At 44.6% G+C, this 26,468-nt stretch overlaps 1 protein-coding gene across 4 annotated transcripts in view; it reads right to left on the minus strand.

Moving 5' to 3' along the window:
• SLC4A10 (solute carrier family 4 member 10) overlaps positions 1 to 26,468 on the minus strand; it is a 337,292-nt gene that overhangs the window by 203,453 nt on the left and 107,371 nt on the right. For all 4 annotated transcript variants that reach the window (XM_019554513.1, XM_019554512.1, XM_019554511.1 and 1 more), the window contains exon 2: positions 21,790 to 21,871. In XM_019554513.1, the coding sequence (XP_019410058.1) occupies positions 21,790 to 21,871 (82 nt within the window). The remainder of the gene's footprint in view (positions 1 to 21,789; positions 21,872 to 26,468) is intronic.

Below are 26,468 nucleotides of genomic sequence, written 5' to 3' on the forward strand. Positions count from 1 at the left end.
GTGACTAACAAAATTCTTAAAAAATTGAAATTACAAATTAGAAGTAACACGTTGTTTTTTAACTTGATTTTGATCTTTAGAAGAAGGCAGTCAGTGTCAAACTTGTCTTGGATCCAAAGTAATACAAATTCAATCTAATCCACAGGGGACTGTTTCAGATCACAAAGCTGTCATACAATCTGCCATGATCAGTAATGTCTGTTTATCAGTGGCCAGGACTGAACAGTAGTGTTGGCACACAGTCACAATTGACAGAGCATTAGAAAGAGCTGATCCAGACCGTAAGCTTATTTCTGTTCTATCTTATTTGATCCAGTGTTAACAGCATCTCATTACATTATTAAAAATGTGTTTTTTAAATGATAAAAACCACCAACCATAGTTTAATTTATGAAGAAACTTCCCAGTACATCACCATATGGGTGGTGTTCAGTGGGAAAAAAGTTTATTTTTCTACCAACCTAATGCTGCATTCTTTCAAGAAGTCAGCAAAAGAATTGCCTACATATAGGCACATAAAGACTACCTACCATAATGAATTCAATCTTCTGCAAAGAATGGAAAAATAAGTGTCAGTTAGTGCCTACTGAGATGCTGTCTTTTCCACACAGATACGAAATGGTACTGACTTTCATAGAATCTGAAAAAGGTGAAAAACATAAAGCTGTTACTGACCAGAATTATATGAAATCTCTTAACAGTGAAAAGCACTGTATTTTTCACAACAACACCATAGGGTTGAAATCATGCTCTGCTGCAGTCAATGTGAGTATTGCTACTGGCTCAGTGGGTTGAGACTGAATCCTAAATGCTTGCGCTGAAGGCATTAAGAATAGCAAGTTCCTTACTTTAACAGCACAAATGTTTTAGTCTTAAAACTTAGGAGAGAAGCACTAAATTTTATGACAAGCCTGGCTCTTAGATTTACACCATAATCTCCATTCTGGGATTTGGAACAGAATAATGATCTAGTGATTAAGTTGCTAGCCAAGGACTTGAGAGAAGAGCTGTTCAGAAAAAATTGCATCAAAATATGTTTCTGAAGGTTGTGTAGAAATCAAAATATTAGGAAAAAAGGTGTAAAGTTGTATGGAAATTTCCATAGGAAAAATTAGTAATCAAAAAAACCTTTTCAAACTGAAAATTTGTTCAGAAGGATGTGTATTTATTTTAATATTTAGGTTATTATTTTTACACTATTTCATGTAGTAGTATTGTATAATAAGGTTATCCATAACTGATAGCTTCCACTACTATTATTGATATGTTACTATATTCAGTAGCTATACTATTCTATTTGTTTTATTCTAAAAAGAATAACTATTTTATTTTAATCATAAAAGGCAGGTACCACATAGCACTGACTGAAACATATTTTCTAAATCAAAGTATCTCCCTGTTTGTGCTGCAATGAGACAAAGAGTCAAGCTGTTTCATTACAACACTAACAGGAGGCACTTTGATCTAGAAAAGAAAATCAGGTATTTCAGCAAGTACTAAGCAATAGCGGCCCTCAATAATTTAAAAAATAAAATGCAATTAATAGAGTATTTAAACTGAAATAAAAATAAATATAGTCTTACATGAGAGCTATCCAACTTGAGTGGCCTGGTGCCACAGACCCCCGGACATATGCTGCACAGGCCACATGCCCCGCAGGCCCCATGCTGTCAGCCCCACCCAACTTTGCTGCACCCACACTTCCACAGCTTGTGCATTCCCCATATCCTCCCAAGCTCTTTGGCCAAAGGCTCCCTTATTCTCACAGGCCACCCTACCCTGCCCCATCCCCAGGTGTGGGGGCAAGCAGCATAAGGTGGAAAAGGGAGAGGGAGATCAGAGACTCCAGCAGCAGCAGCAGGAGAGTGACAATGGGAGCACCATTCAGATAACAAGATTAATTAAGGTTAACCACTTGGGGGCCAGATGCATCAGTTGGACAGCCCTATACGTCTGGAATGGAACTGACCAGTATTATGGATTACTGATATGTAAAGACATATGGAAATGAAAAAAAATAGAAAAATAAAAAATCTACAAACTACTATTTAAAAATGTTTGGAATTCTAAAATTAAAATTTCAAAACTGATTTTTTCTAAAAAATCTCATTCAGAATTTCCATTGTACAAGCAATTTTGTAATTTTTATACTCTGAATTGAAATGAAAACAAGATTCAAAGTGTCAGAATTGCCCACAGAAATTCTGAGTTTTGAATAAGTCTTGGAGAATTGGTTTCACTTCCCTGTGCCACTTTCTGTATGACATTGGACCTTCAGAGTGGAATTCCATTTGCTTTTGCACATTTAAATAGTAGCTTTCTAGCTGCATAAGTGAAATTTTTGCCACTTGTACTCGGGTACCAATTCTACTTCCTCTGTTGTGTCTATGTGTAAATGCATGCACAGACTAAGCATGTGCAGTAGGCCACTAACTGGGTGGTAGAGATGCACCAATAAAGGTTTTTTTGGCCAATACCAATCGGATTGCTGATATTAACAGACTTACCAGACAAATGCTACTTTGCCAATGCCAAAGTAGCATTTGGCTGGTAAGTCTGTTGAGGGGAAGGGGCTGGGGAAGGGAAGGGGCATGGGGAGGTGGAAATCAAGGTCTCCATGGTGATGGAGGGAGTGGGGGGTGCGTCAGGAGCAGGCGCTGCCCACCCAGGACAGGGCAGGGCAAGGCACCAGGCACAGAGCCCACTCCCAACACTTCCAGGCCTGCACCCTGCACCTGCCCATGCTGGCAGGCAGCAGGGCAGAGCCCACACTCCAAGCACTACTGCAACCTGCATCCCATGCCCTGCCACGGCAACTGGCAAGCAGTGCCAGCACAGAGTCCCTGCTCCCAATGCTGATGCAGGTGCAGTAGTGCTGGGAATGGAGCCTATGCCCTGCTGCTGAGTGAGCTGTGCCTGCATCATGCCCCCACCTGCTCACTGGCTGGGCTGGGCGGGGAATGGGGCCTAGCAGGGCAGCCATGGGGGCTTCTCCTGTGGCTCCCCCGACCTGCAGAAGCTCCCATGGCTGTTCTGCCCGACCCCAGTCTCCCGGCACTTTTTTTTAAAAAAAAGCCTCACACTCACCAGCTCTGGCAGCAGAGGGCTCATGGCAGAGCCAACCCAGGCAGCCCCCACTCCCCGATCACCCCTCTACCCCCTGCCCAGCCCCAGCAGTTGGGGAATCAAAAATTTTTAAAAAGCCCCACACTCACCAGCTGTAGCAGGGGCTGTGGGGACCTGTGGAATAGCTCCCCACACAGTCTCCACTCCCTGATCTCCCCCCCTACCTGGCCCCAGCATCCCAGCACTTCAAAAAAAATGCCTCACATTACCAGCTCTGTCAGTGGCAATCAGGGCCTCGGAGGGCTCGTGGCAGAGCCCCCCCCATGCAGCACGGAGTAGCAGGGATTGCTCCCCCCAACCTGGCATCCACATGGCAGCTGTCACATTGCATGGGTAGCTCAGCAGGGCACCGTGCACTGTCTGGGAGCTGGGATGGCTCCACCTGTCAGCCGGAGCCTGGCATCACTCAGCCCCAGGAGCCCCAGCTCTGAGACAGCATGCAGCACCCTACTGAGCCATGCTGTGCTCATGACATGGAGCAGCTGCCATGTGGGTGACAGGTGGGGAGGCAATCCCCACTGTCCCACACTGTGCAGGGGGGCTCTGCCATGATCCTTCAGAGGCCCTGATCCCTGCTGATGCAGCCAGTGAACATGGGGCTTTTTTTTTTTTTTTTTTTTTTATAGGGCCAGGAGGGTGCCTGGGGACTTTTTTAAAGTCCTGCAGCACCTGAGTCTGCCAGGCTCTGCCTAGTGCCCAGAGGCCCCAATCACTGCTCCTGCACCCAGTGAGTGCAGGGCTTTTTTTTTTTTTTTTTTTAAAGTGCCGGGAGGCTGGGCTAGGCAGGGGATGGGGCCAGGCAGGGCAGCCATGATGGCTTCTCCTCCAGCTCCTCCTGCCTGGGGAGAGGTAGGCACAGCTGGCGGAGCCATGAGACAACCTGAAACCTCCCTGGCTGATCTGAATCAGCCCCAGATCAGAGCTGAATCTCTGATTCTAACTCGACTGAATTGAATGAGGACAGCGATTCAAATCACCTAATCAAATCAGTGTCCTCTGAACCGGACAAATCTGAGTTGAATACTTCCCTGTTCACACAGGCCTAGTGCACACCCATTCCAGATGATTACTTGCGTCTAAGGCACAAAAATGGAGCTGGCCAGAAACCCATGGGTAGCATGCATTAAGCAGAGGACCATCCTAACTTCTGAGTGGCTAGGGCACTTACTGAGAAAGTGATGAGGACCCAGGCTCTAGGCCTCTCATACTCAAAGGGGGCTAAAACTATCAGTCCCACTTTTCAGCACAGTTCTCAAACCATCACACCACAGGGTAGCCATTATGCAAGCCCTTCTTCTGCCCTCCTTGTGAAGCTAGCCCCCTGAGCATCTTAGAAAGAGACATACATACATGGGAAGATCCAGGGGGCATGCAGAAATGCAGATGTACCCACTTCTGCCACTGTCCTGGTGCAGAGAGTGCCCCAGAACCACTCCTATTCCACTCCAGGGATGGGCTGAATCTCTGCAGGGTGCTCAGCAGGGGCCAGAGTCAGAGGCACTCAGATTCCTCCTTCCAACACTCACTCTCTGCCCACCACCTTCCCCTCCTTCCGTGCTACAAGTATGTTCTGTTGGCCAGGAGCAGGCACCGGAATGAGGAATCTGTGCACTGCCACTACTGTCCCCAACTAATGCTTGTGGGGAGGAACCTCAGAGCCATTTATGACCCACTCCTGCCACATACTGCAGGGAACAGTTGTGCAGAGAGCAAGGCTCAGTCTAGTCTTGGACAAGGATGGCAGTGTACAGGTTCCTCCTTCCAGAACCTGTTCCTGGCCAGTGAGGGACACTGACAGGAAAAGGGCCAGTGGGCAAGGAGCTGGAAGGAGGAAACTGTGTACCACCAATTTGACCCTGGGCTGAGCCCATCACCCCATGCGGGTGCTCCCCACAGATCCCACTAGAAGTGGGACAGGAGCAGCTGTGGACCTCCCTCCACCTCAGGACAGCCAGGGAAAGCAGCAGCAGTTTCATCAGGGCATCTAGGAGATGGGGCAGGGGATGGGTTCTTTCTCTGTCATGTGCCTGCTTCCTGCCCAACTCCCCAATGTTTCTCACTGACTCTGGGACTACAGCCACACCTCTCCCCAACCCTCTGTAGTCTGAGGGGCAGTCTGATGCATCTTTGCTGACCATATGGAAACCTTGAAAACCTTGGAAAGGTTTAAACAGACCAAGGTATGGCCTTCATGTCCTAGTCACTACAGAAAGTTTGGGGCTTATTGAAGGTCCACTTGACAAAGAATTCAGTGCATCACCCACAAGTGGATGGCCTAGTTAAAAGGTTCAAGGGGATGTTGAGGAAATTTGTTTCAGAAAAGCCATGAAATTAGGATCCATCATTGTCCTACTTGTTGTTCATCATACAAGAACTTCCACTGTGTGCACAGCTCAGGGACAGGAGCCCAGCTGGGGGCGGGGAGGGGGGAAGGGGTAATAGCCTGCCTACTCAGGGGCATGGGGCCAACTGACAAGGATGGTTGCTTGGTACCAGAGGAAGTTAAAGATCCCAGAGAGAGGAGATGAGGAGAGAGGGAAGACTGCAGCGCTGAAAAGGCAGCAGCACAAATCTGGCTTTGCCCTCTCCAGGTCTGAAGGAATGCAAGTTTTGAGTCAATTCTTTGTTGTTTGTTTGTTTGTTTTATTATTCATCTGGTTTCCTGTAGGGAATTTGTCCCAGGGAAAATAAACTGAGTGACAACTTGCTACATGGCCCATGCAGTCAATTGACTCCTCAACGCTGTCTGAATAGAAATGCCACTGCCCACAACAGGTGGTTGGTTTTAAAGTTTGGTAAAGTGGTAATCAAAGGGGGGAGGAGCGTAACTGCATCACTGCACTCCTCCTCCCCACTTTAGATAAGCTGTGTAGAGCGGTACAGCATATAGACTAACTGAACCAGAGATCCATAGACATTCATGAGCAACAGCTCACTACATCGATCCTATACCATGATGTGAACTTTTGCTTACAAAAGTTTATACATATCTAATGTTAGAATAACCAGGGCTGGCCCAAAGTATTTTCATGGTATAGACAAATGAGCAAACATCTTCCCCTACCCACCTAAGAATCCACCTAAACACTTATTGAACATTTTGCTCCTCTTTCTTTTGTTGGTCCTCTGAGGAAACATCTGTTCTACTAGACTTCTGACCAACTGTATCTGCAAGATGACAACCACCCCACAGTACAAAATAAAATACTACACAGGCTTTATATTGCTTGGATTCTTAAATGCACTGAGTTTTTTAACATGAATCCTTACTGCATAATACTCATGTACTTTGTTTTTGTGATCATAATGCAGCTGGATCCACACTATCTAGAATGAAAGTGGTTTCCAATCTAACAGTCAAATGTCTGATAGCTTTCTTCTGTCATCTATGTACACTGGGAGTCTTTGGACCTGATAAAGTCACACTTCTGATATCTTTCTGTCCACTGAAAGTGGTATGTCTGCATCATTTCTCTGGAGATCCTGGGGATATTTTCAAGCAAGTCCTGAACACACGCAGAAGAATAACAAACAGTTTCTGCACCTGGGTGGTCAAAGAAAGTCTTTTTAACATCCCCCTGCGAACCACAAAATATGGGGCTGTCTGCAAAATCAACTTTAAAAAAAAAAGTAATAAAAACAAAATGCTGTTTCTCTAGTGGGAATCAGCAGTCCTCACTGCTGTGACTGGGCCTCGCAGCCTGCCCAAGGAGGGAGGCATCGGCTGATGGGGCGGCACGAAGGGCAGCAGATAAGATGGTAGATGCCCCCTTATCCCTCCTCCCCTGACTTGGGACTCTGCCAATTGGTGCCAAGGGGCAGGGCCACACAAACGGCAACCAGCAAACAAGATGGTAGTCACTCCCTCATCCTTCCTTACCCACCAGGGCCTCTCCACCAATCAGTGCTGAGGGGTGAGGCCAGCAGAGCACATCCAGGAAATATCCATTCCATGTTCTCTTTATGCCACGACTAACCCATGAAAACTGTTTAGTCTCACTGCAGTTTCAGTAGGTCCCTAACTATTCCCCATGTGCTTCTTCTTATGTAACCCTCCTTGTACCTAGAAATGAACTTTTCAGAGTTCATACATCTTGGGAAGGTCAGTAAGAGCCTCTTGACCATGTTCAGTGGGCATACAGTGGCAACTGGTGGCCATGTTCAGAGTGCCACTGAGGTCAAAGAAAAAGGGGAAAAAACTCCTCTTATTTTCCAACCAGACTGAGGTGTGTGTTGTGTTGGGCTCAGAGAGGAGTGTTCTGAAAGAGCCCTCCATGAACATGGACAGGGTCAAGGGGCTATAATGGACTTTCCTGGTGGAACCAATCAGGGCTATGTGAGCTCTGGCTCCTGCTGGTAAAGAGAGGTGTGTCCTGCGCTGAGCAACAGCTGGGAGGAAGAAGCGACAAGTGCACTGGATCCTTCCAGAGGCTCCAGGGAAGGCAGATTTAATCTGCTGTGAACTGGACTCAGAATATGAGGCATATCAGGGATGGTGAAGCTGGTTAGCTGCTTGTTACCAAGGAACAATATAAGGTATAGGTGTACATTATTTTTATTTCTAACATTTTTCTTTGTAAGCTTTTTATTTGTAGTTTGCTGTTACCATATAAAACTTTTTTTTTTTTTAATTCTTCACTGAGAAAAAATTGATGCCAGGTATCCCAATTGGATGCTGCTAGGTTTTATATACATCTGTGAAGTGAACCTAGAAAGGTTGCGGATTTGGTATTGCATAGCCCCTTTCACTTGCATGCAATGATGATGCTGGTGCAAGGACACTACTTGCAGCTGCCCTCACACATGCCAGAGAAGAATTTCATGAAGGAGGGGCTTCACTGCCACATTTCTGGATTTGGTACATTCAGGAGGGAGCTGGTAGGCAAGATGTGGTTGATGGCATCCCACTCCTAAAGAAAAAAGGATGCAATGCAGACATATCTTCTATATCAGCAGCTGATAACCTATGGCTGCCTGTGGAGGCACTGAAGCTGGACCACTGATGTGGGGCTTCAGCAGCATTTGGTGATAGGAGGCTTTGGCATCATTTGTTTGCCCTGTGCCATGGTGTGGAGAAGTGATGGCAGGCGGGGGAGAAGTGGTGATGGGGTAGGAGGAGGAGAGGCAGGCAGATCTGGGGAGGACAGCATTTACCTCTTCACACAGGGGGATCTCGTGGTACACCTTTTGAGAATCAGTGTTCTAAAGAGTCAATAGAGCTGATTTACATCAGCAGATTTGGTCCTTAACTTTCTTTAATTTAGCTAATTTTATAGACATCAAATAATTATGATGCTTGTGTCATTGATTTAAGTGCAAATTGATAGAACTCTGCACCTCACAGGATCAGGCATTGCATGACAAAAACTGTTCTTTTGCTAATTTGATATTTTCCCACATGAAATGTTTTGGAACAGATTTTAGTGACTAACAGATAACTGGTCCAAGGTTGACATTCCACTCTCTTGGGTTGACTAATATGTATTTTTTTCACCACAAGCATAATTACCCGACGAGCGTTCTAAGAGGGAAGAATAAATAATACCACACTCACTAGTGCCAAATTCTTCCCCTTTCTCACTGGTAGATTGTAAAATTATAGCATTATGGATAATATTTCTCCTGAATAATAGGATTTTGTTGCTCCAGAGTTTTTCTGAAGCTTGTGTTGCTTTCAGGAATGAATGAATGATTTGCCCTAGATTAAACACAGGGACAGAATAAAAATGAAAAATCTTTGGTTTCAGGCCAAATTCTGTCCTGACTAAACCACAAAATTCCATTGAAGAAACCATCACACTTAACGTGATAAAAGTGCAGGTAGGATTTGTTTCATTATGCTTCGGATTCAAGGTACATTAGTCCTATTGATTTGGTAGCCTACCTTCCTAATTCCCATTTATTGACCAGTCCAGTACTAATTAGAATTGACAGGACAGAAATATAGACCAAATTTCCTTCTTTTTCAGACTGCAAAAATGTCCTTTTTTTAAATAGCTCCTGTTTAGGTTCTTCTTTAGTCTCTCCTACTTTTCCTCCCATACTTCATATTACTCATCCTCCTGTAGTTTGCTATTAGTTCTGTCCACTAGTCCAGTAATTTCCACAGGGTACACTAGTGTGCTATGAGAGTGATATAAGTGTGACACAAGACCCGCTTTGTGAGGAGATAAATGCTCTCCTCCCCAGTATGACACACTGCACCTGCCCAAGCTACTCCAGTGGCAGCAGTGGCTGCTTCTTTGGGAACTTTCACTACTGTTGCTGTCTTTGCCAGCACGCTCCCTCCCCCCACCACACACACACACTCCCAGCAGCCTGCTCTGCTACAAGCAGGCACGCAGGCAGACATGCAAACAGAACTACACTTTGCAGCCTGACTTGTCCCCTTCACTCCTACAGTCCCAGAGCTAGCAGGAGAGACTGCAGGGGTAGTTGCCAGCATGGCTAGGGACAGAAATTACACATAAACTGGTATAAATGATCAGAAACTAGTTCAAATCTGTAACACAACAGAATTTCAGAGCACATTAACCACATTCAAAATGGCCAAAACCAGTTAAAAGTAAACCTGGATGGAAATCATACTTTAGGTTAAATCAGTTTATTGAACTTCTATCCCAGATCCCCTCCAGATTCAAGTTAACTCACAGTCCCCCAGCATCCCAGGATGCTTTGCACCCTCCCTGCTCCCTCATAAGGTGGGCAGCCTAGCCATGGCTCAAGCTATCTGCCCCAGCCAAGCAAAGAGGTGTTCTCTAGTGCCCTCCCTCCCCCTGCCTTCTGGCATGAGCCACTGCATGCATGTGGGTATATTTCTGGAATCAAAAGCAAATATGTGTTCATTTAATTACTGGTTCAATCTATGCAATTTAGCCTGCTGTTAGAGGTCAAAACGGCATTTTCACATACTACCAAAACCTGAAAAAAAAAACAAAAAAAAAAAAAACAATAATTTTTAATTTAGCATGATACAAAAACAAAAATAAGAAACAGAAAATAAGAGCTACTTTAAATGTTCCAATATTTTGGCCATATATTTTTTGAGTAACAAGACATTTATTGCCAACTTGATTCTTTGAACATGTTGATAAAACTATAAAAATGTCCAAGTTCCTATGTTTGGAACATTAAGGGCAAACCTTTGGGTTCATATCAAACTTTGTACCCTACTGATATCAACATTCATGCTTTTATTTAAATTTGGCTTTTAACTCATGACATGCAGCTGAATGTTGCCATATGGAGATGCATATGCTAAAATACACTTCATTTGTCTACTAAACTGGTGTTAGACATGTGAACAGAGATATCTCGAACCTATACGGAGGAAATGTAGGTCCTGACTTATCTCCCCTACACACAAAATGTTTTCACCATGCCACAAGCAGGGAACATGCAGGAAGAGGTTGGGGTGAAACCTTAGTTTTAATGAAATCACTGAGAGTCTTTTCCATCTATTATATGCAAGACAGGATTTCACCCTTGATTCTTCCCTGTACATGAGCTCAGATGCCAACTACCTGACAAGCAGCCCTACCACCAATCTAAGCCAGCAGTGCTCAGAGCCATGTCCAGTTAGGTACCAACCCTAATGCAGGACCCTTAATTGACTCCACTTTCATACACAATTGCTGCAGTACAGCAGAGCGCTGTCATGCCAGCTCCCACCTCTCACTGCTACATTGGAAGTCAAGCAAAGAGCCTAGCTCTTGTGCCAACAGAGGGTACATTTAGACAACTGGGGAGGTTAGATTGAGTTTAAAATGACCACATGATCTAAGGTAAGTCAGAATGGGGAGGACTAATGGGAGGGGAATGGAGGGTATTGGAGTGGCAAGCAGGATCTGGGGGTGGTCAGGGGTAATGGGGGGGCAGGCAGGGTCAATGTGGGGGTCAGGGATTAGAGGCACAGTCAAGGTCTGCAGAGAGATTGGGGGAGCAGGAGGGGCCTGCAGGGGGGAAGTTGGGGTTCACAGGGTGGTCAGGGAGGACCAGGAAGGTTTGGCAGGATCAGTGCAGCTTATGGAGTCCAGGGAGGGCTTGGGGGGGGGAGATGAGGGGCTGGGATGGGGGTTCTCTCACCCACCCTGGACCAAAGGCATTTTTTAGCTCCTTGACCTCCTCCTCACCCCCAGATGAACAACCCCTTCAGTGAACCAAACCCCCCACCATATCCTGTCCACCCCTCCCCCAACCCTATCTTACTTCCTTGGTTCCCAGATGATGGCAAATGATGGTAAAACTGGAATCAGGAGTGGCTTGTGGGGTTTGGCAGGCTGGGGGTGGAGGGGGGAGAAGGAGGGGGCTAAAAATAGCCCAGTGCCAGAGATGGGATAGGAAAAGCACAACCCCAGGGCTGGGACAAGTGGCTGGGCTCTTCCACCCCCAGGTCTGCAATGAGCATTCTTCACCAAGAGGGAAAATCCTCTGCTGGCCAGCTGCAGTAAGTTTCTATCATTTTTGTGTCTATGGTAGTACAAAGGTGCAGTGCAAAGGCTCCTGAAACCAGAGAGAGCTTGCCTTAATGGAGGTAAGGGCAAAAATCTATACTCAACCCTTGAGAGAAACCAGAAAGATGGAGAAACTATTTGTCAGATACTAGTTACTATCCAACACCTGCTAGAGCAGGGGTGGGCAAAATGGGGCCTGCAGGTCAGATGCGGCCCACCAGGCCATTCTATATAGTCTGAGTGCCCCCTAAAAAAGTTAAAAAATTAGTATTTGTCTGCCCCTGGCTGCCTGTCATGCGGCCCTCAATGGCTTGCTAAAACTCAGTAAGTGGCCCTCTACCCAAAATAATTGCCTGCCCCGTGCTACAGTGATAGTAGATGGACAGAAAAGCAGGCAGTAAGTAAACTACTTGCATCCAAAATTAATATCTTTCCCATGCACATTGGTAGTTCTTCCTAATTTAGATCAAAAGAAAAAGATCCAGGCCTTCATATGGAGCACATATTTCATATGGAGAAAATATTTCAATAAGCAATCTTGCATTTCTTGGTTAGGCGAGTTCTCATTGATTTAAATTGTCTATATATAAAGGGCTTAGTCCATCTGTCTGTGTGTCTGTCCATCCGTCCGTAACACTCTTGGGGGATGTGGCTCCTGGTGGGGCATGGCTCCAGCCAGCACTGGCAATGCATAGGGCATGCACGCAGGTGCACGTGCACCCCCTGAGACTGCCAGTACACGTACACCCCAAGACTGCCAGTGCCACCGATGGTGCTGGTGGAGCCTGCGGGTGGTCACCACTCACCACCCCCCTCCCTCACCGCTGATACTGCTGGCGGTATCTGCAGGTGGTCACTGATCACCAGTCAGCACTTGCCACCTCCCTACACCCTGCCACTGACACCACTGTGGCTGCCTGTGGGAGCTCCCTGCTCACTACTGCTATGCCCCTGCTGCTGTCACCGCCAACACCATCTGTGCGAAGCCTCCATGCCCCCCCAGCTTCAGGAGGCACGAGGTGTTCATGCCAGCCAGTGCTGCATCAAGAATGGCTATCAAGAATGATGGGCAGAGCATGGCTCCAGCAAAGTGGGCCAAGTAGATGTGGAGCAGGAAGAGTAGCATGGAGCCAGGGCGGGTAGCACAGGGCCAGACGCAGTGTGGGGGAAGGGGGCGGCACAGAACCAAATGTGGAGCTGTGGCAGCACAGGGTGCTGGGTGGCAGCAGTGGCAGCCTCCGCTTGCAAGCTCCCCTCCCCCCAACTCCTGGGAGATGGTGGTAGTGGCATGGGGTGGTTGGTGGAGGCACTCTGTCCCTTTCCACCCCACCCCACCCCCCCATCATTCTTGACAGGAAATTCATTAGTATGAGAATAAAATCCTTCAAACAGAAATTTTGCCTGCATGTGGACTGCAGAATTTCACACAAAATGTGTGAATTTATCAAACCGCTAGATGCACCACTTAGTTTTTAAGAATGATTTCTCTCTCCCTTCATTAAAGTGGCAGTCGGCCAAGTGACCTGTTCTGTATCAGTGAATGATCATGACCTTATGAATTGTATGTAAATTAATTGGGGGGAGGAGGAATCACTGATGTGCTGAGAACACAAATACCAAATCCTTGCATAAAATCCACTTCTGTTCGTGCTCTGTCACTTTAAGAGCCAAGAGCAGGCAGCTGGCAGGTACAGGCCAGCCCTTATGAGGTGGCTATTTTAGATCCTGGCTCTCTAGGATGAGGTGGCAGCCTGCTGCTAGCAGCTGAAACAGCAACACCTGGCTGAGCTGCTTCTCAGCAAATCTTGGAGGTAAGGGCAGGAGCTATGGGGATGGCAGGAGGCTCCTGGTCCTGGGTAAGACTGAAAACTGCACCCTGCCAGGGAAGGGTAGCCTTGTGGATCATGGTGGGACAGTCCCCCAGAAATGCCAGGCCAGTTATCTCCCCGGTGAAAGGTGGGTGGGGGTGCCTGATAACCCCAGCCACCACCATCCAGTAGATCATGAAGGCCAGAGGATAGTGGGGCCAGGCATGCCTAGGAAGAGGCCCATGGGGGTGTAAGATACCAGTGGTAGTGAGGCCAGGGGTGCTAACCTTAAGAGGCACCTGAGCCTATGGAGGTGTAAGACCCCAGTAGTAATGGGGCCAGCTAGGAAAAGCACCTGAGCCTGTGGGGGTGTAATACCTTGAGGCCCCAGCATAGGGGTGGAGTGTGGGCCTCAGTGAGTGGGGCAGCGTAGTTACCCCAGTAAAATGGTGGAGTGTTGAGGCCCCAGAGAAGGGTACGGGTGTTGAGGTCCCCAGAAGGGGGCAGTTAGGCCTGGGTAAGTCTTTGGATGCCTAAGGCCACAAGGGGACCTGAGGCCCAGAGGGCAAGTAATTTGCCCTAATTAGAGGGTGTGAATGAGCAGTTACCTAGCAAGGGGCTTGGGTCAGAACTCCACAAAAGGTGAGGTGAATTGGCTAGTCACCACTCAGATGAGGGTTGCAGGAAAGGCCTGAAAGGCTCAGCCAGGGCCAGTCAAGGAGTGTGAGTTGGCAAGCCTGATGGCCTGCAGGAGCTGCTCAAGGGAGCAGGGCATATCCAATGTGGCCCTGTGTGGGGCAGCAAATAAGAGGCCCAGTGAGAGTGAGTGGAGAGCTACAGGCCTAGTGAGAGCAGGTGGTGTGAATGAGGCCTGTTGGGGTAGAATGATAGGATGAATGTGTGAGGTCTTGCAAGGGGCTGAGTTTGGCTCTGCCTTGAGCCAGAACAAATAGAAACTCAAGGGTGACATCTGTGAGGCATGGGACATGACAAAGGGAGTTCAGAGTTGTGTGTACACCCCCAGATATCAGGGTCTTAAAATGGACAGTCTCCCGCTTATTGCAACACTAGTTTACTTTACATCAAAGGCATGGCAGAAGAGGAAAAACAAGGGTAACATTGGACCCCTGCTAAACCATACTGAACAACTGATAACCAGAGCCCAAGAAAAAGCCAACCTGGTTAATGGGTATTTTGCGTCGGTTTTTCACCAGCCCTAAGGGACATCCCTGCTCAATATGGTATGGGACAGCCAGGGCAAGGGAGAATTGTTACCCTTCATCAATGTTGACCGTGTGAAGGAACACCTTGAGAGGCCGGACACCTTCAAGTCAGCTGGCCCAGACAGGTCACACCCCAGGTTACTTAAGAAGCTGGCAGGCATCAAAGCTCAGCCACTGGGATGGATCTTTGAGAACTTGTGGCACTCAGATGAAGTGCCTGAAGATTGGAAGAAAGCCAATGTGGTGCGTATCTTCAAGAAAGGGAGGAAAGCAGATCCAGGGAACTACAGGCCCACCAGCCTGACCTCTATCCTGGGGAAGACCTTGGAAAAAATTATCAGAAGGACCATTCTTGACAAACTGGCTGATGGCAACATCCTGAGGGATAGCCAGCATGGGTTTGTTGTGGGTAAGTCTTGCCTGACAAATCTCATCTCCTTCTATGACCAGGTGGCATATCACTTTGACAAGAGAGAAGAGATTTACATCATATATCTTGATTTTAAAAAAGCTTTCAATCTGGTATCCCATGATCATCTCATAGTAAAACTGGCCAACTGCAGCCTTGGCTACATCACAGTCCACTGGCTGGGGAACTGGCTCCGAGGTCAGACCCAGAGACTGGTAGTTGATAGAAGTCAATCATCATGGTGTGCCATGACCAGTGGGGTCCCCCAAGGTTCCGTCCTTGGGCCTATACTTTCTAACATCTTCATTAATGATGTAGACATTGGTGTCAGAAGCAGACTGGCCAAGTTTGCCAATGACACCAAACTTTAGGGTAAAGCATCCTCACCCAAGGATGGGATGGTGATCCAGGGTGACCTTGGCAGACTCAGAAAATGGGTGGACGAAAACCTGATGGCGTTCAACGCCAAAAAATGCAGGGTACTCCACCTTGTGAATAAAAACCTGCAGCATGCTTATAGGCTCAGCAGTGCTGCGCTTGCTAGCACCATGGTCAAAAGGGACTTGAGGGTCATGACTGACCACAAGATGAATATGAACCACCAATGGGATGTTGCAGTTGGTAAAGTGAGCAAAGCTATGGCTTGCATCCATAGATGCTTCCCTAGCTAATCCCAGGATGTCATCCTCCCGCTGTACTCGGCCTTGGTGAGGTCGCAGATGGAGTTCTGCATCCAATTCTTGGCTCCACAATTTAAAAAGGATGTGGGGAAGCTTGAGAGTCTCCAGAGGAGAGCCACGCACATGATCAGAGAGCAGGAAAACAGACCTTATGATGAGAGCCTGAGAGCCATGGGACTCCTCAGCCTCAAAAAACGCAGGCTCGGGGGGGACTGGGTGGCTACCTATAAGTATATAAGGGGTGAAAATCAGGATCTGGGGGAACGCCAGCTCACCAGAATGCCCCAAGGGATGACACGGTCAAACAGTCACAAACTCCTCCAAGACTGTTTCAGACTGCACATAAGGAAGAACTTCTTTACTGTCCGATCTCCCAAGGTTTTTAATAGACTGCTGCCAGAGGTGATGCAAGCACCTACTCTGGACTCCTTTAAGAGACATTTATCTTGTTGGAATCCTTTGACCCCACTGACTTCCTGCCCTGGGGCAGGGGGCTGGACTCGATCTTCTGAGGTCCCTTGCAGCCCTAGCGTCTATGAATTCTATGAAACCTATAACGTTTCAAATGCTACTGGAAAAAGTTCCAAAAGGATCAATTATTTAAAATCTTAGAAAATAAATTTTTCTTGAGCTAAAAACATGCACTGGAGGTTTTAAAGTAAGTTTAAATGCATTTCTTCATCCAAGATAAATAATTTCAGATGTACAGGTTAAAATACTGATGGAACTTTTACATTAGTACCCTGCCAGAATGTTGAGTAATTTTCTATTTACATTTTTAAAACATGGTAAATGTAATCAAATAAATGTGATATAGAACCAATTACAAAATGTGTACTTAATTATCTCATTATACAAAATTTACTAAGATGTACAATTAGTACCTAATTATGTAATTTCATTTTATATATCTGAGGTATGTAGACTCTCCCTCTGCCTGAAGAAGAGTGTTTGTACACAAAAGCTTGCAAAGAACAATTTTCCCAACTATTTAGTTGGTCTAATAAAAGATATCACATTTACCCAAACAGCCTTGTTTGCCTAGGTAAAATGTAAATTTTCACCTGGGAATCCACCATCCTTTACATTGGACAGGAATAAGATTATATGTCTGAACCACGTTCACTTTCTACAGGTAGAAAAGTGCCAAGACTGATCTCTAAGACAAGTAGACATTCTATTAACAGTAATGGGATCATTAAAATTTAAATGCTAATCAACCCTTTTTATGCCACTTGGTATTTCAGGAAGCAGCAGTTATATATTTAAAGAGATACCAAGTTGATTCTAGAGTAGATGTGCAATTTCTCTGAAAAGGCTTGTGCATACCAGGAACCTACATAACGTCATTATTTTTTAGAACATTTCTAAATTCTTTGACATTATTTTAAAAGAACGGTGGACTCATGAGGCAACCTGTAAGGTTTAGAACTGATTGGGGATTTTTTTCTATTATATTTTTTCAGGTTTAACCTTAAGATTCTGCTTTCAAGACTATATAATTTCTTTGTTCTAATTTTCAGTGAAATGCCACATATTTTTGCTATAAAAATCACTAAAACATATTTTCAATGAAGTTCTGTATTATTTTTTCAATTGAGAGATAATTATTATGTTTTGATCTATCACATCTTAGACGTTACAGTCTGGTTCCTCCTGGGCTAGTTTGGCAGATCATTTTCCTGGGAGCACTGCCTGTTTTTAATGTGCTGCTACTCACCCAGCCCACAGAAAAAGTGCACGATGTTCTAGTGTTTCATTAGCCATAATGATCAGGAGAACATCTCATATGAGTCACCAACAGCAACATGGCTCTATGCATTAGCCCAATGGAACGGAGAAGGAAACTTATTTCCAAGACCATTCACCATTAGGTTCTAGGAAATGGCCCTCTTAAGTAGCCCTAAGCTTACTTGCAAAGGAAGTAAAGGATGAACTCCTCTCGTACCCTGCCACCCAATAATCTGAATTTGAGGGGGTAGATAGAGGAAAGAGGGAAGGATAGTGCCTGTGTGAGACTGGTACGCATTCCTTGCCTTTTTCCCAAAATCTATGTTACTCCTACACAAAATTTCAGACACAGAACTTTCCAAAATAATGTAATTCTGAGCTATCAGCAGTTTCCACAAACCACTGACACTTCACAAAAAGAAAGTTTCAAAACTATGAAAATTATGGAACTAAACTGGCAAAACAAGGTGTCATGAAATATAACACACAAAATCTGATCAGCACTGCAAGAAGATCCTGCAATGTCTTCGGTGACTTCTCTTTTCCTTCAAAAGAGAAAATCAATCGCTATCCCTTCAGCCCTTAGAGGTATTAGTGTATATTATAAATCTCTGTGAGAACAATGGAAGGTCTCACAATGACTTTTAATTTTAAAGTCTTCAGCTGAAGGAAATCCACGATGGTGGCTGTGAGTACTTCTTTTGAAGCCCTAAAGCCAAAAGTCTATGCTCCTAAACTTACTACTTTGAGTAATTCTAACTATTTAAGTATCTAGTAAGCATTGTGCCCACTAGGCTTTCAATCTAACTATTTTCCTATGACGATTAATTCCCACAGCCTGAAGAAACAATGGAGCCAACAGCTGGGCAGCCTAAGGAATCAGTTGCTCATATGTATGGAAGTCTCCCTGAAGTCCCTGGATTTTGAGTGACCTGCTTAGCAAAGCTACCTTGGAGCTGAGGACTTTGGAATACCTGGAAGGTGCTGAGTAAATCTGACATGGTTCTCTCTCAGGTTTCACTGCTGCCTAAATAAATGAATATTCATCATGCTGTTCAGTCATGGGCATCATGAGTGAAAAACACAGTAAAAGAAATGTGTCAATTTTATTCAGTGGTTACTAGCGCTCTGGGCTGTAAATTTCATTCCAGAACCAACATCTTTCATTTTTCCCAAAATGTTTTTTTTCCCTCCCAAATTTCTCCTTGAAACATTTCAATGTCCTGCAAACCAGAAAATAAATGTTTGTGTCAGCTCTATTCTTCAGGTTTCACCATGGAGAATCTGTCAGTACACAGGAAATTAACAAATAGCATAACTGCACATAATTGTACATTGTTTTTGTTAAAATAACTAACGTGGATTATATTAGAAAAAAATTAGTAAATAATAGTCCCCAGTGCAAAAAGCACAGAAGCAAAACCCCAGCCAGTCATTTCTGGTAAAATGTACAATTCCATTCCTATAGAATTTAACATGTTCTTTTTAAAAAACATTCAAAAATGGGCTGAATGCATCTCTACTACTGCTAAGGAATATTAACTGAAAGGAGAGGGCAAGTGGCATTTATTAGGGCTGTGTGAAATTTCACCAGGTGTTTCATTTCAAAGCTGTTTTAATGTGTTTCAAGCTCAAAACAGTGAAATCAAAATGAAATAAAAAGCTTTAAAACAGCTTCAAAATGAAACGAGGGCACTCAAAATATTTAGAAAGTTTTGAAACATTTTGAGTTTCGAATCCAGGTTTACTGGGCTTCAGCACTGTTCCCCGTTGGCAGCGGCAGCCTCCTTTCATCCAGCAAACAGATCCAGGGGCCTGCACCCTGGGAGGACTGCCAAGCTGTGCTGGACTCTTCTCAGGGGTGTGAGCCCCTGGGTCTACACACCGGATGAGAGGAGGCTGCCACTGCAATTTTCTCCAATGCTGGGCACGGGCTAAGCCCACCTCCAAACCCGAGATGAGGCTTCCACCTATCTGGCATGCAGATCCAGGGGCCCACACCCCCAGAAGGGGTCTGACACAGCCCTTCAGTCCTCCCAGGGAGGTAGGCCCCCAGATCTGCATGCCAAATGAGAGGAGTGCCACTGCCAACAAGTGTCAGGAGTTGTGTTTTGAACAATTTGAGGTGCAGTTTCCCAGAAACCTCTGCACCTATCTCCTTGAAACTTGGCAGGCTTTGTGCCCTCAGAAGGGGCTACCATCCCTACAATTTGCTTCCAAATCAGGCAAAAAATGACAACGTCTTAAGCATTTTCATGATTCCCCATTACAGCTTTTGGGTGAAATGTTGAAATGCACCAAGAAACAGTTTAAACTAAATGAAATGGGACAGTGCTTTGAAATGAAATAAAGGGATGTCAAAACAAAACAACGGTGTTTCACACAACCCCAGCATTTATGCTGTATTAGCTACATTTGAGTACTCAGCAAAGCAAAGCTCATTGATACCATTAAATAGCAGATTATCTCCATCAAGTTAAACATATCTAATATCTATATTTTCATGTTTATCTTCAGAACTGGATTTAACACTTTCAGAATAACGAGCAGTTGAATTTTGCACATTATTTTTTTTTACTTAGTATTATTTACATGGCAACCAAAATCATGCTGTATAGTCTCCAAAAAATAAAAAGGCAGTTCCCTCATGTAAACAGCATACTATCTAAGCATGATAAATAGAAACATCATTCATTTTCCAGAGCCAAAGTACAAACAAAATTGACTATTTTCCAATATACAATGGCAAATTCTTTACCTGTAAACTACTTTCATTTACTCCACGACATTATGACTATGGATATTCAAAAAGTCTGGGCCTGAATTGATTCAATCAGGTTAGTTTAACCTGGCTAGGGTAAATCAGTTTTGTAACCAGACAAACATCCCAGAAATGCAAGCGCATGCCTGCAGTGGCTCAGGCTAGAAGCCACAGGGGACAAGAGCAGCCCTCCCTTCCCTCCCAGAAGGCTGAGCTGATGGTGGGAGCGGGGGGGTGGTCAGGGCCTGGCAGGATGCTCTAATTACGGAGGAATCCCCTGCTCATTGATAACAGAGCTGATAAAAACATTTATGACCCCATCAGAAAACAAAGCCTCACTCATTACAAGCTTTTCTTAAACAGCTTGTTCCAAAGGAAAATGCATACCAGCCTCTGGCTTCTTTACTATTCATTCCATCCAGGAAGAGCGCACACTGGCTGCAGATGCTTCCTCAGCCTGATGAAGGGTTTTTAAACCCAAAAGCTTGCTAAGAAAATATTTACCAACTATTTAGTTAGTATAATAAAAGAGATCAGATTTACCCAAAAAACCTTGTCTGCCTTTTCCAAAGGAAGGAATGCAGGGACATTACCATCCGAGCTGTTGATTACCTCCAAAAAGCCTTAAGCAGACACTGTCCTATCTGCCTTACACAGCATCAGCTAGCAAACCATATGCTGGCTATAGTCAGTGCTGTGGGAGAGAAGAGGAGTGGATCTCTGCTTAAGCAGTGTGTGGTGAGGTGGGGGAAGAGGGGGGCACGGGGAAGCCAGGCAAACCCTGCTGTACCTGCAAGTCTCTGCTGAAACTCCAGCCAGGGAGCAGAGGGGAGGGGCCAGTCCTGCTGTGGAGCAGAGAGCCCCAAACAGAGAGTATGCCAAGTTGCTGGGGGTGTCTGGTTTAGTTTAAACCAGCAAAGGGTCTGGGACAGACATTGCATAAACCGGTTTGACCCAAATCAGTTAAGTCTGATACTACATTCAACCAGGTTTATCTCCAACTGGTTTCAGCCATTTTAAAACTGGTTAATGTGCACTGAACATCTGTTCTCTTACAGGTTTAAACCAATTTCTGATCACTTAAACTGGTTTATGTGTAATGTCTATCCCTAGCCTAAAGGGTATATATAGCATGTAGCATAAAAGTGCCTGTTCATGACTGTATGACTCAAAATGCCATATTGCTTTTTTCTAATAAAGATCTGAACACGCAATAACACTAGGTGTAGAATGACAAAATGAAATAAAGCAGACAAACATAGAAACCATACACTTTCTAGGGCTTCAATCCTGCAAACATTCTGTTTTCAGGTTTAATTTGTTTTTAACATGCCTTTACATTCCCACCCAAACAGAATTAAACATGTTTTGCAGGACTGAGGTCTATGATACCTTGCAAAACTTAGTGACCTGATTTCCCATTGCCAACATCTTACGATTGCTAGCAACAAATACACGTTTTACTTTTAAAAGTGGAAGCTCAGATTTTGGCTTTCATGCATACCCTTGTGTGCATCCTGATATTTTCAAAGATTTAATAAAGGAATTAGCCCCAATTCTTTGAACAGAATGAAATACTTAGAAAAATGATCTCTTACCTTCCAAGTCTTCCTTTTCAAAATGTGTTTTGAGAATGGAGCGTGTTCCACCTCTATCCACAACCGCCTCTTCATCATTTCTCTGCAAAACAGAAGAGAAAATGTATGGAGGTTTTTCTGCCTGTAAACTGCTAGCAAGATTGAAGGTGGAAAATATAAATAATTTTTATTTCCACTTACGTTATTTTTGTCTTTGAAATATTAGAGATTTAAGGAATCTTTTTCCTCATCAAAATCTACTCTTCATATAGTAACTGTTACTATGTCATGGTTTAAACTGGCATTAACACAAAGAAAGTAGATCTGTGGTGACATTATATGTGAGCTAGTAAGAGAACTCTAATATCTAGGGAATAAAGAAAATTGTGAGCCAGCAAAATGATGAAAGAGATGTGGAAGAGATGAGAAGATGAGAAAGTTATATTACTTGCTTCAAAGTAACTTATTTATACATCCATTTTTAGCTCTAAAAACAGAAAGTCCTGTAAACAAGATGATATTCTGAACTATGTGCAAAAGTCCCAGATCATTATCATAGGTAATACTATAGCAAAACTGAAGAACACTAATCTCAGTAAAAACAAATCTACAGAATTTAATCCCAGAAAAGAAAGTGGTCTCAATTAACAAATTACCTTTAATATGTTTACTTGCCTTGTATCAGTATAGATCAATTGTGGGTAGACAGAACATTCTAATAGCAGACTGCAGGCATTCTATTATTTATTTGGCCATACAGAATACTCCAAATTTATACTGTACTTAAACTATATACTGCAATAGTGTAAGATGGTGCCATAATATCATATTCTAACTACACTATGAAAGTATTTCATACCCTGAGATATTATAAATGTGCTATATTTGTAACAGTCTACTTTTATATTGTATATGGTTGTGATCAGGTTGGAAAGCAAGACAAGCTAACAGTTTTAGTAATTTTGAGCACACTCTTTAAGGATTTTTGTTTTTTCCTGGGGGGATATTAGTAAAGACCTACTGAATTCATGGTGGAAGTGGTCTGTGCAGTAGCTCCTTTAATCTTGCAGGTTCCCCCATGCACCCCACCCCCTCACCCCCAATTGGTGGAGGGGTTCCACCACTCACTCCCAATAGGCCGAGAGGCAAAAACCAGAGTTTTAAATATGGCACTGCTTGTGCCTCCTGGCCAGTCAGCAACAAGCAGCTGGGCCACTGGGGCCCCTCAGCCAATCAGCAATGAGGCAAGGCATGGTGCATGGTAAGTGTTTTGGTAGGACCCTAGATAATAGCCCTCTGGGAAGTCACCCACAACACATGGACCAGGTAGTAAGCTGAATGCTGATTTCCCAAGGAACTTGAAAATTATTATAACAAAAATAGTTACTTCATAAGATGAGCTTGATAGTGAGTGCCTACTGGGTAAGATGAAAAGAACAAGATGAATTAAACAAAATCATGCATTAGTATACAATTAATTAATATTACCTGGCACCAGTGAAAGGGGTTTAGTAACTGATGTAAGTATTAGATCTCCTAACTTCCATATTTGAAACCTGAACCCTCGTGGAAGTCTGGAGCAGAAGGGTTGCTTAACAGAAAACACAGGGATCCTTAAAATGCTTATGACAATAAAAAGAAAAAGATGCATCAGGGGAGCACTGCCCCTTGAAGAAGACAGGCCCAACAACAAAGTTTAGATCTAGATCTCAACGTCAGGCATCTTCAAATCTAAGGTTTTTTAGTTCAGATTCATCCCTTCCCCAAATAACTATTATCATGCTGTAGCTATTTTATACAGGAGAGTCCTGGAACTGAGTCAGCGCCAAGCATCTGGGCTGTTAAAAAAAAAAATGATGTTAATGTCTTTATTAAAACGTTCTGTCAGACAGTAGTACATAAGAGAAATCTAACAAGTAGGAATGGGTCTTAGAACCATTTTGTCTTTCAATAAATTAAAATGACCAAAAAAAGCCTATTAAATGCACCAACACAATATTTTTCATAAAAGCCATTTGATCACGTTAACATCACAGATAAAATTAATCCATTATTTTCAGCAGCAGAACACAACTGGGTGTGTCATACTGGAATGCTGCCATACCCCGGGTGAATTGTTAGGCAGGAAGCCAAAGGCCGAGTGTTACAGCCATGTCAGAAACAATGCTACTCTAGCATGAGTCATACCCAGCAGCATCTTGCTGTGGTTATTAAGTGGCCGTATGGAAACAGCACTATGGAAAAATCCATAATGCAAAATAAATAAATAAATGGTTATAATAAGTCCATATATCTATAGCCCAGCTAAGAACAATAAATAAAAACATATTAACACTTATCAAAATAGGTATATACCGTTTTCTGACTTTTTCTTTTGTTTGCATTTCTGATAGTTTTTCTCCTCTTTTCCCCTTCTGTCTAGTGTCGCAGCAAGACTCAGTCTCTCCTCCCCAGAAAAGTGTTTTTTCCATTAACATCAGGTAGAAAACTAAAATTGAGAGTTATGTGCTACATCTGATTCAATTGTCAAATCCTGAGTGAAGCCCAATTAAACAGGCCTTACACTGTGGCATTCTGACTTCCCATAGACCAGCAGTAGAGTCACTCTGTGCTCAGTAATGCAATAATGCCCATTGTTCCCATACTGCCTCTCTTTGGGGGTCCAGTGAATACAGCTGAATGCTGAAGTTCCAGTCTCAGCTGGGGTGCCTGCTCACTATGGCAATACAATGAAAAAAGTATGATATCATCCCAGGGTGACTAAAGACTTGGAAATTAATTTCAGTTGTAACGCGTTGCTTTTTATTAGTGCTTCAGCAAAACTGTGTTGATTGTAAGTATTTAATATGATAATAAATGAGATGCTATGATAAATCAACAGAAAGTACAGGCCAAAACAGCTGGAAGGTGGAATTCACACTCTAGATGACTCCTGGTGATATTCCATATACAAAGAATAATTTCCTTTATTATTGGATAAAGTGGCCCTTCCCAATCAACTTAAAAACAGTAAAAATTAAAATAATTAAAACTCCAACCACAACTATTTTAAATGCTTGCCACGTACCCCCACTGGAACAGGAACATGCCTTGGAACCACAGGTTATCATAACCACAAATTCTATTACACATCATAGTTGTAGCTTTGCTTCCTTTCAACCTGTTTTGAAGGGTCTAAAGACCATCAATGTTATATGCAGTACAGATTTTCCAGGACTAAGGTGTTCAAAATATCTCACTACTTGGCAGCAAATTTCCAAAAATGTATGGACACACTGACCAGGAGCAAGTCCTTGGAACTGTCCATTAGTGCAAAGAGACGCTTGCTGGTGCCAGTGAAGTGTGCTCTAGTGCTTAAAGCATAGGAGTCAAGGTAGTCCTGAGTTTTAATCCTGGCTCTGTTACTGATTTCCTGTGTGGCCTTGGGAAAGTCACTTTATCTCAGTCCCACCTTTCCCATCTGTAGAATAGGAAGAATAATAATAATAATAATAATAATAATATTATGAATAATACTTATCTACCACCTCTCTCACTGGGGTGGTTTCTGGTATAATAAATAAAAAGACTCATAAAGAACTATGAAGTTGGAAAGCTGTATACAAGTGTCAAGTATTTTATTTCTGGACGGTTCCCATTTTATACATGTAAAAAGATGTCTTGATATTTAACAGCAGAACAGTAACCATAGCATATATTTATGTATAAGATACACTCGCTCAAAGCAAGACTACCTCACATGAACGCTGTAATGTTTCTTTAGCAGGGGTCTTGGTTTTCCCTGATAAAAAAAAATAAATAAATCACAAATTCTCTGATAAAAACCACAAAAAAGTCATGATTAAAATGAAAAGCATCCTCTCCCCCCCCCAACCCTGCTGGTGCCCCTCGCTCCCACCCCACAGCCCTCTGGCTCCCCTGGTGCCCCTCACTAGCCCCCCCTCCTCACAGCCATGTTGGTGCCCCTCACCCCCCCACAACTGCCACAGTCCGACTGGTGCCCTTTGCCTCTCCCCCACCCACAGCTCCTGCTCCACCAGCCCTGCCAGAGGGAGCCCCCAGCTGCCAGAGCTATGGGGCAGAACCAGGTCCACAGCCCCCTACCCCTGGCAGAGGCAGCAGCTGCTGCAGTGGATCAGAGCCCGGCTCCTGCTCTGCTGTCTGCTCCCAGCCACAGTGGAGGGGGCTGCTCCCAGCCAGAGTGTGCATTCCCAGTGGCAAGGGGACCTGTGCCTTCCAGGTCTGTGTGTGGGGCCCATGCCCCGCAGGTCTGTGCATGGGGCAGGGGCTGCATGCTGCCCGCTGCAGGCTCCTGCCCTGCTGCCCTCCCCCAGTGCCTCCGCAGCCCACCTTGTGCAACATGGTGCTGCAAAGAACAATGGAGCCATGCAGAAGCTGCCTACCGCTACAAGTTTTGCATTGCCCTGGTGATGCATCCCATGCCTGCGCAGCTGCAGTGGGGACAGCACCACAGGGGTGCACACAGAGGATGTGGGCAGCGTGGATCTTGTAGCAGCAGGCAACTTCCTGCATGGATCTGCTGTTCTTTGCAGCATCAGGTCACACATACTGGGCTGTGGAGGCCTCAGGGAGGGCAGCAGGGCAGGGAGCATGAGCCTAAAGTTGTCAGCATGCATCCCCCTCCCCATGCACAGATCTGGGGGGGTGGGTCCCAGGAGTGTGTGCAGTGGTGTGGAGAG

The sequence above is a fragment of the Crocodylus porosus genome, unplaced genomic scaffold (genome assembly GCF_001723895.1).
Source record: "Crocodylus porosus isolate Cpor-Errol unplaced genomic scaffold, CroPor_comp1, whole genome shotgun sequence".
NCBI lineage: Eukaryota > Metazoa > Chordata > Crocodylia > Crocodylidae > Crocodylus > Crocodylus porosus.